The 14,671-nt window shown below is 38.3% G+C and overlaps 1 protein-coding gene across 2 annotated transcripts; it reads left to right on the top strand.

The window, feature by feature from the left end:
- Window positions 1-223: 223 nt before the first annotated feature.
- Window positions 224-14,220, top strand: LOC126781985 (kinesin-like protein KIN-12D). 2 transcript variants are annotated; one of them, XM_050507123.1, is made up of 38 exons: window positions 224-429; window positions 524-1,175; window positions 1,273-1,428; window positions 1,518-1,601; window positions 2,134-2,253; window positions 2,348-2,461; window positions 2,546-2,638; window positions 2,740-2,900; window positions 3,040-3,114; window positions 3,202-3,289; window positions 3,373-3,431; window positions 3,553-3,616; window positions 3,706-3,771; window positions 3,854-4,030; window positions 4,303-4,407; window positions 4,502-4,737; window positions 4,823-4,892; window positions 4,978-5,043; window positions 5,239-5,283; window positions 5,384-5,463; window positions 5,569-5,647; window positions 5,918-7,555; window positions 7,642-8,094; window positions 8,372-10,900; window positions 10,978-11,085; window positions 11,178-11,299; window positions 11,386-11,473; window positions 11,619-11,693; window positions 11,796-12,038; window positions 12,148-12,246; window positions 12,454-12,528; window positions 12,615-12,673; window positions 12,793-12,904; window positions 12,996-13,106; window positions 13,237-13,407; window positions 13,517-13,582; window positions 13,691-13,810; window positions 13,908-14,220. In XM_050507123.1, exons 2-38 carry the CDS (start codon window positions 525-527, stop codon window positions 14,043-14,045), a joined length of 8,796 nt encoding a protein of 2,931 aa, XP_050363080.1. In that variant the 5' UTR covers window positions 224-429; window position 524; the 3' UTR covers window positions 14,046-14,220. The 2 variants fall into 2 exon arrangements, with proteins under 2 accessions (XP_050363080.1, XP_050363081.1); XM_050507124.1 differs by having other exon boundaries at window positions 508-1,175.
- Window positions 14,221-14,671: the final 451 nt, after the last annotated feature.

The following is a 14,671-nucleotide window of genomic DNA, read 5'->3' as shown; positions in this document are numbered from 1 at the left end:
TAGTGGACGATGTTGGGGCATATTGTTTTGGGCCTACACACCGCTTTTTTTTTTTCAAATTACCCGAACCCGAAGTCCAGAATCTCGAACGTGTAGCCGTTGCAATTTGAATTTGCTGTCATAGCTCCCCGACCCCCTCCTCCACTTTCCACATTGACTAAAACACCCCCGCAATTCAAATCCCAAAACCGCGACTCTCTCTCCATTTCAAATCCAGATCAAATCTCAGCCGTCCCTTTTCCACCCTTCCCCAGTTTCAAAACCCCCAAAACTCAAATCTTCGCAGTTTTTGTGACAACTCAGAAATGCTCAGACCTCAAAACCAAGCTAGACGAAGAAGAAGAACACCACAACCACCACCAACCCACCCAGAAATTCAAGTATAGCACTCCGCCCGCTTCGCGTTTTGTTTCTCAATTCGGCTTTCAGGTTTGTGATTCCGTCTCAAAATTCCAAACCTCTATCTCAATCCTCTTCTTCTTCCTCAAACCCTAATTTCTTATTCAGATTTTGTGGAAATCAGGATGATGAGGGATTTCAAGTTCCTGCGATCGAATTCGGGGAGAAAAGAGGAGGCGGAGAACGTGCCGGTGAACCCTAAGGACTTAACCGCAACGGGCCGGACCAGCTCGGAGTCGTCGGCGCGAGCTCCCTTTAACCCGATCCAAGATCCGGATCAGAATCCCAAGCCGGAGCAGGAGTCGGCGATTCGGAGTAAGGTTGTTGAGAAGACGCCGACTAAAGCTGCTTCCAAGGCCAGGGTTTCCGATCTCCGGACACCGGAGAGGCACGGCGCGGCGGTTTCGGCACGGAAGCGGTTCGGGTGGGCCCAGAGGACCGATTCGGATGAGGATGCGGTGAGTGGCTCTGCTCAAGTGAGTAGAGGAGGTGGAAATGTGAGTTGGACTCCGAGGATAGGGAGGACGATTGGGAAGGGCGGTTCGGAGAGTAATTCGACGCATACTACGCCGACGAAGAGCGTTTCGAAGCCTCCGACGACTGGGATTCGGAGTAAGGTGGATGGAAGTGTTGGCAGTAGAGGTGGGAATGTTGCTGCATTGTACAAAGGGATTCCCATTTCGAGTGGTCCTTGTGCTACGGTGGTGAACTCGGTCCAAGTGCCTCACTTTGACCTCAAGGAGGACTCGTCGTTTTGGATGGAGCACAATGTACAGGTGAGGGGGGAATGACATTTTTGGGTCTGATGGATTGAAGAGGTTTATGTTGTGTGATTTGATGATCAAGTCAAGCTGATGTGTGGATTTTGTTTAGGTACTTATACGTGTGCGTCCTCTGAATAGTATGGAGCGAAGTACACATGGTTACAACAGGTGTTTGAGGCAGGAAAATGCTCAGACAATTACTTGGATTGGGCAACCAGAATCTCGATTCACATTTGATCATGTAGCATGTGAAACAGTTGATCAGGTGCCGGTTGAGAAAAGTTTGTAATGTGATTTCAAATTTTATTTCCTTTGAAATTTTAGGTTTGGTTTGAATTTTTTAGAGTTCTGCAGGATATGCTTTTCAGGAGGGCTGGTCTACCCATGGTAGAAAATTGCTTGTCGGGGTATAACAGCTGTATGTTTGCCTATGGTCAGGTAATATGATTAGGTGGTGTTAACACCAAGTACTGTTTTCAATTTATAGCTTTGAGATTCGGTGAACACCAGGTAATACCTTTATTTTTCGTTTTAATAATGTGATGCAACTTGGTTTTTAAATTTTTAATAAACGAAAGTACTTATAGATACTCCTTTCGGACAATGCAAGCTTTCGTAGATTATCAGAAACAAACACGGCTAAAAAGTGCTTTTTACTTCTTGAATTTCATATGTTGTGGCACTAGATGGAAGCGTAGCTTTATTCGAACCTACCTTGTACAATATTTCAAATCCAGTTTCTCTTTAGAGTACGTCCTTCTAGTGTTAATTTTTTTTTGAGTCTACTATACTACTTATATTAATCATATAGAATAAATGTTCTAACTGATACGACTTAATGCAGGTGTGTATGCAATATCATTTCTCTTGACCGTCAAAACTCAATGAATTTCTCACTGTTTGAGCTTATTGTCATTCTAGTAGCTTTTGTGTCTCCCAATTATTTATACAGTTGCCTCTGATCATGCAGACAGGAAGTGGGAAGACATATACAATGCTTGGGGAGATTGACGATTTAGAAGACAAGCCCAGTCCGCATCGTGGAATGACACCGCGCATCTTTGAGTTCTTATTTGCAAGGATTCAAGTGGTAATCTTTTATCCTTTTTCTAGTTAAATGATAAGGTTGTGCAAGAATGTATACATTTTCACTATAACCTTCTGCATGTACTGCATATATTCAGGAAGAGGAAACTCGGAAGGATGAGAAACTAAAATACAACTGCAAGTGCTCTTTCCTAGAAATTTACAACGAACAAATTACTGATCTACTTGATCCCTCTTCTTCCAATTTGCTTGTAAGTTGATTCTTCTCACAAGTGCCATGAGCTTTGGTTATTTTCTAGGTTTTCTTATTATGTTATTGTTTGTTTTGTTTTAAGCTGCGGGAGGATGTGACAAAGGGTGTTTACGTTGAAAATCTCTCTGAATTTGAAGTTCATACCGTTAGTGATATTTTGAGGCTACTAATCCAGGTTCACACCATTAATCATATTCTTGCCAAGTGTGTGACATGAATCTCTCTATTCTGCGGCATGCATGCCTATCTGAACTAAGTGTAATTTATTGTATGTAGGGTTCTTCAAATCGAAAAGTTGCTGCGACAAACATGAACAGAGAAAGTAGTCGCTCACACAGTGTTTTTACTTGTGTAATTGAGAGCACATGGGAAAAGGATTCAACGACTAACTTCCGCTTTGCTAGATTAAATCTTGTTGATTTGGCTGGTTCAGAAAGGTATGGAATCAATCCCGTCCATGAGTATAACTTCATCATAAATTGTAGAGCTCATCTGTATAACATTAACCCCTTTGTTAATCCGGTTGGGAGGCTGTTTCTGTATGACATTAACCATCTGCCCTTTTACTCGTTGTAGGCAGAAGACTTCTGGTGCTGAGGGTGAGCGGTTGAAGGAAGCAGCTAACATTAATAAATCACTATCCACACTTGGGTATTTTAATATTATTCTTTAAATTACTTTGTTTTCATACAATATTCATGCGTTCTTCTTTAAAGTATGATAATATGTCTTTTGTAGTCATGTCATCATGGTTCTAGTGGATGTGGCACATGGGAAGATAAAACATATACCTTACAGAGACTCTAGGCTAACCTTTCTTTTACAGGTAAAGTGTAATTTAATTTATTCTGCCTTAATTAGTTTTACTTTCTGAGACTTGATTGTAGTTTTGGTACCACATTACTGCAGGATTCACTCGGTGGTAATTCAAAAACAATGATCATTTCAAATGTCAGCCCTTCTGTCGGGTTTGTTTTTCATTGACAATCATTTGGTCAACTGCTTAGATCTCATTTTGAAATTTACACTTAGACGCAGAACTTGAATGGACCTTTTTATCAATTTGACTTATTATCTGTTTGGCTACAGATCTGCAGCTGAAACGATGAACACGCTTAAATTTGCTCAGCGAGCAAAACTTATTCAAAACAATGTAAGCACACAAAAAGCAGTATTAATAAGATGATTGATCTATGGATCATTAATTTACTGAATCAATCTATTTTTTGTTTCAATGAGCAGGCTGTGGTGAATGAAGATTCTACAGGAGATTGCATTGCTCTACAACACCAAATACGACTTCTGAAGGTGGATCTCGTTGTCTATATTACAAATGTATTCATGTATAAAATAATTTATAGTTCATATAAATGGATAATTTCTGGAACAGGAGGAACTCTACATTCTTAAGCATCACCATGTCTCCCGGTCGTTGTCATTTGGTTCCATTGATAGTCAAGTACAGAAATTTGATTCTATAGGAAACATTTGTGACATGGACCTACAATCTGGGGATGATTTTCATGAGAATGAAGCGAAAGGAATTGTGAGATTATCCACCAAACAGGTCTGCTTATTTTTGCTTGAATAAATTTGTGTAGTTTATAATAGCAATGTGAAGAATGTTCTGTTATTGATTAGGAAAGTTCAGTAAGCATATGTCTGTGTCTATGTTTGTTTCTTTTTAGCATTAAACTAAATTTATCTGCTCATTTTAATGACTTAAAAGTCTTGCACTCTGTAGGAATGTTATTTTGGCATTCTCAAACAAAAATGAAAAATCAATTTTGTTCCTGGTAATACAATCTTAACTTATGGCTGATAATCATGGTGAATCAGTTAAAGTCTCTGGAAAAAACACTTGCTGGTGCTCTTCGCCGGGAGAAAATGGCAGAAACCACAATCAAGCAACTTGAAGCTGAAAAAGAGCACTTGAACCTTTTGGTATATTGGGTGCCCTTTATCATTTTTTTCTTAATTGTAATTATTTTTTTGAGTTTTTCCTGTAAACAATGGTATAATGGGCCTTGCTTCTTAGGTTTGTCAAAGAGAGGAAGACACCAGATCCACTAAAATGATGCTTAGGTTTCGGGAGGACAAAATTAAAAAGATGGAGGCACTACTTAGTGGTTCTATCCCCCCCAAGGCTTATTTACTCAATGAGAACAGAGCGCTCTGTGAAGAGATTCAGCTACTTCAGGCTAAACTTGATAAGAATCCTGAAGTCACTCGGTTTGCATATGAGAATATAAGGCTTCTGAACCAACTTAGAAGGTAGTTTCTAATAAACTCAATCAATTTAAGACCAGTTTTGTTTATTAATACCCATCCCTTAATAATAGGCCTGTGGCATTCATAGGTTAGAAGAATATTATGAAGAAGGAGAAAGAGACCTACTGTTGGATGAATTATCAAAACTGCGAGATCAGGTACTTAGACAAAGTATCTTTGGTTCACTTTGTGAGATTATATTTTGGTACAATATAATTGAATAATGATACTTTTCTCTTACAGCTGCTTCAATTTCTTGATGGACCCTCAAAGCAGCAGAGCAATCCAAATATTAGTACGGAACCTCAGGTCGGTACTTCAGTTGGAGTTTTTGGCTCTTTATATTTCATGTTTCAGTATTTCCAGAATACACGGTGATGAATGGAGAAGGAAGATGGATAATATACCTCAAACTTTACAGGAGTCAAATACTGGCCCAATATTTGTTTATGTTTTGTCTGGAAAAAATTTTGTTGCCTAATTATTTATCTTTCATTGAAACAGGAAGCCATGTGCACGGACAAAGAAAATGATCCCCTCAGTCTGAAGGTTGAAGTTAGTCCCATCTTACTCTTCTACACAACATTTGAATAGCCCATTTATTTATTTATTTTCTCATATCCACATGTATGATTTCCATTTGTTTCAGTTAAAAGACACATGTGAAGAGCTAGAAGAATGCAGGCGCAGCTTAAATGCTTGTTTGGAAGATAATGCAAAACTCAGTAGGTTAGAAAATTATCTCATCCTGGTTTTTACAATTTTGGCTGTATTTGGATCACTTGGTTTATTGCTGTTTTCTTATGTAATTTTCTTCCTTCCAAAATATTGCAGAGAAATTGATGATCTGCACATAATGTTGAACACTCTTAGATCTACACCCATTGATCAAGATGGTGATGCGGGTACAAAGGTATATTCGCTTTTAAAATGATTTACCACTTGGTTGGTTTCCTTGACAGTTTGTGCCATGTAATAAGAAAGTGGGAGACAAGATAAAGAGAGAAAATAAATTAATGAAATGAATCCTCTGGGCCTAATTGTATGTTCGTTATGTGTCCAAAAGATTTTGACAACCTCGTTTATTATGCCTTGTGTATGTCTTGCATTAGTCACATACTTTAATTCCTGTGTCCTATGTTAATATTACTTTGACCTACTAAAATATATCCTTTGATCTCAGGTGCACAATGCTATTCACATAAAGGAGATAGAAAGGGTACATGCAGAAGAAGTTTTGAGTTTGCAGCTTGAATTGGACATAGTAAATATCATTTTAAAAGAAGAGAGGACTTCTCAAGATGAAAGAGTATTTTTCTTAAATAGAGATCTTCAGCTAGCAATTGAAGAACTCTCGAGAAAAAACAAAGAACATGATGATGCAAACGTTGAACTGCAGGAGGCTAACTGCATCATTGCAGCTCTTGAGAGTCAGCAAATCATGTCAAACAATGGGATGGAGGATTTGAGGAATAGTAACAGTCGTTATATACAGCTTTTGAGTAAACAGGAGCTTGAACTAAGGGCTCTACGGGAGCAACTTACATCTAAGGAGTTTAAAGACTTATCACCTTTGAGCTGTTCAAACATTCACGACTTTCCGTTACAGGAAAAATTGAAGCGAATGCAAGAATCCCTTGAAGTGGCTAAAAGAATGAATATGTTGTACCAAAGTGATCGTGCATTTCAAGTGTCTAATGAGGAAGAAGTGGAGGAAGTCCGCAGGCAGGCTGAGGCTGAAACTGCTGAGGTGATTGTGTGTATGCAGGAAGAACTTAGCATTCTTCAACAGCAGGTCCAAGATAGCCACTTAAAAGAACTGGAGGTGAACAAAAATGTACAGCTTCTGGAGAATGAACTGAGAATGGTGCAAGCGAAACTGCACAACTTGAATCTAGACAATGAAAGGTTAAGTAAAGAGATTGAGGAGAAAAATGGAGAACTAAGAACATTATCAGAAGAATGGTCATTATTGTCCAGTGATATTGAAGTAGTTCTTTCTGGTGGACATGAGGTGCTTGTTGATGCTTCTGATGAGCTTGACCTAATATCCGACTCATGTTCAGAGAAAAGAATTCGGATTTCTGAACAAGTTGGCAGGGTTGTAGGGATTGCCTTGGAAAAGGAAACTTTGATCGATGAACTGAGAAATTGTTTAGAGGATGCAAATAATAAGAGAAGTGATGTTGAGTGCATGCTGAAGTCTTTGAAAGGAGCGACACTTGCTATCACTGAAGCACACCAGCAGGAGTGTAGTGAAAAAGAAACAGAAATGCTCCTTTTGACATCTCAGTTGAAAACAGAGACATCTACTGTGGAGAAGCTGGAAAATAGAGTGAAGTTGCTTGAAGATCAGATTAATAAAACTTCGGTCTGTGCAACAGTTGCCTTTGTTGTTGTGAATAACTTAGCAGAGATGAATCATAATAATCTTGATGCATTAGAGTGTAATCGTATACGGCTTAAAGAATCAGATGAGTCGATCTCAAAGAAGGTTTCCCTTCTCTGTGATCAGGCCACTGTAATAGCAGAAGCTGAGAATAGAATCCAGTCTCAAACTGAGGAGCTTGCTGAGTGCAAGAGAACTTGTGATAATCTAAGGAAGGAGCTTTTTGAGGAGCAGGAACGTGCTTGCAGCATGGAACATAAACTTGAAGATATTGAAGAAGAAAACATTTTGAAGACAAAAGAGAAATTGGCTGAGCTCAAAACTGGTGTAACCACGCTCAGGTCATGTATGAACCCACATCCGGAGCATCACACAGTCAGTATAAAGAATTCAGAAGTACTTATGAATGCTGAAGGAGACAGCGGAGGACAAGTAAGTTAAATTATTGCTTTCTGATGTCGTGATGTCCACTTATATTTAGGTTGTAGTTTGTAATTGCTATACCTCGTCTGTTGCAGAGAGCTACATGTACTGTGCAAGACAACAATGGAAGTAAACAGTTTGTCAAAGACCCGAGTGCTAATATTTCTGACATTTCTCTTCATGCGGAGAGGAGTATTTGCTACAAACCATGCACAACTCATGAATATATGAAGCCTTCCAAGGATGTGTGTGGTAGAGATGTTACCATTATACTTCTGAGAAAGGAAATAGAAGATGCCCTTGATAGCTTAAAACAGGTGCAGGCTGAGCTGGACAATTTGCGTGAAGAGAACAAAATGATGTGCAAGTCTGAGAAACAGTGTCGGGATAGCATGAAAGTTATTGGCTTGCAGGTTCTTAATCTGCAGTCAACCTTAAACGAAGTAGAAATGCAATCCACTGTGAAGTTGGAAGCTCTCAATCATAGACTACAGGCATTCGAACAAATTGTGCGGGTATCTGGCTCTCATTGGTGTCAAACAAAAGAAGTATGTTTTCAGTTCTTTGTCATGGGTTACATTCTACCCTACCTATGAAAGTTCTTACATTCTACTTAATGAAAGTAGTTTCCTTTTCCTATAGTCTGTGTCTATCAAATGAACAATAACTTCATCCTTCTTAGATGGTAATAGTATTGTAAGATACTACGGTTGATCCTAACCTTTCTCTTATTCATCTTTCCTGGCATAGCTGTAGATATATGAATTTTCTGTTTCTTACTTACTGGTATATTTTGGCATGACACAACTTGTTTTCTCCTCACAGTTGATTGAATTAGTAGATGACGCAAAGTTGATTGCGGCCCAGAAATCTGCTGAAGTTTTTTGCATTCTTGCCAAGTTTGAAGAGGCTCAGCATACTATGAAGGAAGCAGATGTAATGATCAATCAACTGAAGGTATCTAATGAAAAGATGAAGCTTGAAATAGAGAGGCTGAAAAATGTGGAAGCCTCATTGAATAGTGATAGGGATGCATTACTGGATGATGTCCGAAGTTTGCAATCAATCAACGATCTGAGCAGTGGGAAATTGGCACAAGTTGAGGAGTTGCTTGCTTCAGAGTTAATCAAAATGAGAGTTTTAATTGAAGAGTTGGAGAATATGCTTGCAGGAATCCAGGCTGCTTACAAGGAAAACTTCATGCTTGTATCCTCTGATCTCTGCAGCATGAAGTCCTTGCTTGCAGATTCCTCAAAGTTTGTTCATTCATTGCTTGAGGACGTCTGGTCTGACATAATTGTGAAGGATTGTACTGTGTCAGTGCTACACCTCTGTTACATGGGAACTTTTCTGGAAACAGTGACTAGGCTGAATGTGGAGAATGGTCTGCTTCAACGTGGGCTGTGTGAATCTAATATTTTTGTAGCTGATCTGAGGCGACACAATAATAGGTCAAAAATAGAGCTTGAGATGTTCCAGACTCTGAAGGGAAAATTACTGGCTGACATTAAGACCAGTTTTGACCAGGGAAAATTACTGGCTGACATTAAGACCAGTTTTGACCGCATCTCTAGTAAAGAAGAGGAAGCTGGGAAGCTTAATATGAAGGTGACCACTTTTGGGAAACATCTATCAGAACTACAGATTCAAGAGGAGTTGATGCTGCAAAGGTCCAATGATCTGGGATTCCAGCTTAATATTTTACTGAAGGATTTAGACCTAAGTAACTCACATTTTGGCACATCGCTTCTAGAGCAAGAGAAATTGCTCAAAGATAAAGAGGAGGTACTTGAATCTCAAGCTGAGAATCTAATGATGGAGTGGTGTGCTAAGGACATTGAGTCACTTGTCTTGGCATCGGAATTAGAAGAGATGTCCATTCGCAAAGCTGACATGGAGAGAGAGAACATAGTTAGTTCTGTGATGCTGGAAGATTTTAAGAAAGAAGTGATTCTTTTGAATGTTGATTCAATTTTAAAAGAACATTACTTATTGGATGAAGAGGTTGAGGTTGCTTTTTTTCAAAAGAAAGTAGAAAAGGAGAGGGAGGACCTGCTGTTACAGCTGGACCAAAGCAATTTAATTATTGCACGTCTAGATAAGGCAAACAAGGCTCTTGAACAGGACATTCAGTTGTTGAATGATGTTGGTCGTTCGAATGATACTTTGAAAGCCGAACTTGGTGAAGTTAAGAAAACAGAGGTGAGGTTGTTGAACCAGGTTCACGTACTTGAAGCTGAATATCAAAAGCTAAAAGGAGATTTGAACGTCAAGGAAAGGAGTTTAGAAGTATTATCCAGTCAGACTTCTGCCCTTGATAAAAAGAACCAAAGCTTGCAAGATGATATTCACACGTTACACACCTCATCACATGGACTTCAAGATGCATTAAAGAAGAAAGATGCTGAGCTGAGCAGAATGAACTGTTTGAAGATGGCAAATGACACGCTGAAAGTTGAGATTAGGAAGTCTGAGAGAGAGATTGATACACTAAAGCAAGAAAATGTTCTCTTCCGAGAACAACTTAGATCTCTCAAGAATAGTAGGGAGGAAGTCCTGACCATATGGAGTGCGACAGTTCAGAGTTGTGTAGATTCTATGAAAACAGCTGATTCGCTTGGTGAAAGATTGCACAATATTATAAAGGAAGATGGCGCCATGATTTTGGAAAAAATGTCTGATGAAATATATGATACTGTAGACAGAGTCATAGAGCAGTTTGATTGCTGGGAGTGCCATACTGAGGAGCTGGTGTCAGAAAATCTGTCTCTTCAGGCTGAGTTACAGAGGAAGGATGAAGTTCTTAAAGGTTTGTTATTCGATCTCAGCTTGTTGCAGGAATCTGCATCTAAAAATAAAGATCATCAAGATGAAATTAAGGACGTAGTAGCTTCTTTGGAAGCTTTAGAGGATGAGCTTTCTGTAAAATCGTGTGAGCTTGATGAGGCCAATTCTAATATCCAAATGCTTGAAACTCAATTGCAGGAGAAGACAGACTTAATCTCTCGTCTTGAGTTATGTCTATTACAAGAGCATGAGTCTGTGAATATCCTGTCCAGTGAAACTGTGGAGTTAAGAGCTCGTATTGAAGGTCTCTTAGATGCACATAGGTCTGTTGAGAAGGAATTGACAAAGAAGAAGAAGATAATTGAGAGCTTAAAATTGGAAGTCCTAGAAATGAGTAATACTCTTGGGCATATGAATGATTCCAATGAATCCCTGAGGAGCAATCTGAATGAACTTGCTAGTGAGAGGGATCTTCTCCAAATCGAGATGCTAAATTTGAAAGAGAACCTGGAAACAGAACAGGCACGTGCAGATGAATTTGAAGTGATTGCAAATGAAACTCAACAGGTGTGTGCTTTAACGAGCATTTACTTTTACTTACATTTACCACATCTCCTGATTCTATTATGCTGCACTGATTTCAGATAGCCGAGATAAGAAAGACCTACATTGACGACAAAGAGGCAGAGGTAAAGCTCTTGGAGCAGTCTATAGAGGAGCTCGAGCATACTGTCAACGTGCTAGAAAATAAGGTAAATTCCAAGTGCTTTTAAGTGTTATGAATCTTGTTCTAGTTCTCTAAATTATTTATCCTCACATGTATGATGTGTTCCATTTTATTTAGGTTGATATTGTCAAGGAGGAGGCTGAACGACAACGGTTGCATGGAGAAGAGCTTGAATCTGAACTTCATGCTGTAAAACATCAGATGCTGAATGTTGAAAATGCTAATGCTGACATGAGCAGGTTTGTGGATGATCCTCCCATCAATGTACTGATAGACCACTGCTTTAACAAAGGAAAATTAAAATGTTTTTAATTTTACAATATAGACATTTAGACGAGAAGGAGAATAGCATTCAAGAAGTCCAACGGAACGTACAAGTTCTCAAGAGGGATATAGCTGAGAAGGATGCAGAGGTAAAACTCTTTTTCTTATACTATACTAGAATACTCTATTTATGGTGCGAGTCTCCAATGTCGAATTAAACTTTCATGAAATGACATACCCAATTGTATCATGTAATTTAAGTGTTGAAATTTCACTGCTGTTTTTATTCGACAGATTGCCAAAAATAAAGAGCATATCTCTGAGTTAAATTTGCACGCAGAAGCACAGGCTTGTGAATACAAGCACAAGGTATAGTAAAAGATTGCCTTTGTATATTGTTGCAACAATATTTCCTGGCAGTCTGGCTTATATCCAATTACGTACCTCTAAAATCTTGAAATCTTGAAACAGTTCAAGGCATTGGAATTGATGGCTGAAAAAGTCAGACCTGAAGGCCAGTCCACTCATGCCCCAAATTCTGCACCAAACAAGACAGAGAAATTTGCCACAAAGCCTAGAGGCTCTGGTTCCCCATTTAAATGTATTGGATTGGGCTTGGGACAGCAAATAAAATCTGAGAAGGATGAGGAACTTATGTCTGCAAGGACCCACATTGAAGAGCTGGAATCCTTAGCATTATGTCGACAGAAAGAGGTAGGTATACATTGTTCTATGTGGTGGGACATCTGCTACTCTATAAGCACTAGTATATGGCTTAGTGTTACATAATTTTATTATTTCTCCCCTTTTTGGTGCTATGCAGATATTTAGTTTAAATGCCAGATTAGCTTCTACTGAAAGCATGACACATGACGTGATTCGAGATTTACTGGGAGTCAAGATGGATATGACCACTTACGCGGTACATCATATACACCAAACTTTTGTCCTAAACAATAATGCTATTATTGCTTTGGGCAAGGAAATCAGCATGCAATGAATTGTGAAAGGCCTTTACCACAAATGATATTTGTTGGAAACAGAGAAAATAATCTTTTATTGCCATAACTTATTTTTCCGTTTATAAAGTATGCTTATCTCACTGTTTCGCTTTTTTTTGTTATGCTAGTCACTATTGGATAATCAACAAGTGCAGAAGATCACAGAGAAAGCTCGGCTTCATAGTTTTGAATCTAAGGAAATGGTATTCGCTTTTGAAAAATATGAAATTTCATAGGACACTTTTCTTATCTTTTTGGCTGTTGATACATAAACTTATCTATTATTCAGGAGCAGGAGGTAGTTAAGCTGAAAAAACAGCTCAGTGAATTCATTGAGGAACGAAGAGGGTGAGCATGCTTCAAAACTAGCAGTCAAAGTCTATATTTATCTATTATTAACTTTACTATACTACTACTTCCTTTTTTTTCGCCCATATGTCCTAAGTTTTTGTGAGTTTGCATTCCAGATGGCTTGAAGAAATTGAACGAAAGCAGGCTGAAACCATAACAGTTCAAATTGCTTTGGAAAAACTTCGGCTGCGAGATCAATCACACAAAACTGAAAATGAGGTTCTCAAGGTATAGTTTGTTTTGCGGAAATAATATACCTTAATAATGTGCGGATATTATTTCTTTTGATCTCTTAGCTTACTACATTTAATCTTTGTAGATGGATAACGCAAAGCATAAAAAGAAGGTCATGGAACTTGAAGCAGAAGTAGATAAACTGTCTGGGCAGCAAAACATCCAACAACGAATCCATCATCATGCAAAAATCAAGGCAAATTACTACCAATAGAAAATTTTATGCCAATTTAGTCTTTCCGAAAGCACATCATTAAAATATAATTTAATAATTATAATTCCTTTTCTAGTCCATCTAAATAAGCTACATGCTTGTATCTATACAGGATGAAAATCATATGCTAAAAATTCTCAATGAAGAACTTAGCACTAAGCTTCGACGGACAGAGGTTCATCTATCACGTTGCAAGGAAGAGCTTGCTCGCTATCGTGCTTCTGTTGGGAGAAACCCCTATGTTGATTTTGATGAGGAGCAACGATTGAGTAACAAAGTGAAGGTCTGCAATGCATTGTAACTGTATACTGTTTGTGTAACAGATGAACGGAATAAAGTGCAAGTTCCACCCTTTTATTACAATGCCTGACAATATAATTTATCTGCTACAGGAAATTGAGGAAGAGAAGTTGCAGTTAGCACAAAAGTTTTTAGGCCTATGCACTAGTGTTCTGAAGGTATGGTAACGATTATTAACAAGATAATTCACACTCAACAACCAGTGGCTCATGAAGGCTCCAGTTGAAACCAAGAATGATTTATATTCCTTTTGAAATAACTTGCAGGCTGCTGGAATAACAAAACCAATACCCCATATAAATCTTTCCATCGCTGAAGAGGCGCTTGAGCAACTCAAGTCCAAAGTTACTTCATTGGATAGAGAATTGCAGGATCTGAAGGTTAAGGTATGTAAATTGGAATATTTTTGATATTTTTTATCTTGCAGAGTGGAGGTACATAGCTCTGATATGAACACTGTCTTTCCAATTCTTTTTGTTACAGAATAAGATAACCAGTGAAAGACTGCGACTGTCAGAGTTCATGCCCCATGCTTCTCCAGAAAGCTCAAAACCAGACGAGCATTGCCATACTCCAAGAAGAATGTCCCAAGCTCCATATTTTTCTGCTCTAGATCGATGACTATACTCAATGTAAAGAATCATATATCTTGTTAGTTTTCTGCTAACAATTATAAGAAATAACACAATTAAAAGATCTTATTGGGTAAATAAATTCTGCCCAAGCTTCATTACCTGTATATACCTGTTTTGCTGCTGTGTAAATATTAACTCCGAGCATAAGTTAATGTATGTGATTTTCAATGTTGAGTATATTGTTTTAACCGCATGTTCTATGAATTATACTGTTGTATTTTTCTTTTTTATATTTTGTGTTTTACGCTTTCATGCAAGTTGTAACCAAATTTGTAACTGGTAGAGGAAAGCGGACACAGAAGTGTGCCAAAGATAGCATTAAGGTTTTATTATTTCTAACTTCCAAGTCTCAAGACTCGAGTGTCTAGCAATGTTGAAAAGGAAACACTTGGGAGTTCGTTCTTTTTTCTTTTAATTAAAGACGACAACTCTTCATTGAAGAAAAACAAGATTATTGTAAGGAATTAGTTCGGCTGCTATAAAAAGAAAGACTCCTCTTGTTCTAGAGAACAAGCATAAGCTGCCTGTGTATACGCAACTGATTTTTTACCCAATCTATTGATATGCTTCATGTTCCTTGTTGTGCAAGCTTTGCTCCCAGCTTCTATGCAA

Source organism: Argentina anserina, chromosome 2 (genome assembly GCF_933775445.1).
Source record: "Argentina anserina chromosome 2, drPotAnse1.1, whole genome shotgun sequence".
In the NCBI taxonomy this organism is placed as follows: domain Eukaryota; kingdom Viridiplantae; phylum Streptophyta; class Magnoliopsida; order Rosales; family Rosaceae; genus Argentina; species Argentina anserina.
This window is presented reverse-complemented; position numbering and strand designations above follow the sequence as displayed.

Coding starts and splice junctions, on each gene's coding strand:
- LOC126781985 (XM_050507123.1), top strand. CDS start 525: ATGATGAGGGATTTCAAGTTCCTGCGATCGAATTCGGGGAGAAAAGAG. Junction 4,738..4,822: donor CTTCTGAACCAACTTAGAAG/GTAGTTTCTAAT, acceptor TGGCATTCATAG/GTTAGAAGAATATTATGAAG. Junction 5,464..5,568: donor GATAATGCAAAACTCAGTAG/GTTAGAAAATTA, acceptor AAAATATTGCAG/AGAAATTGATGATCTGCACA.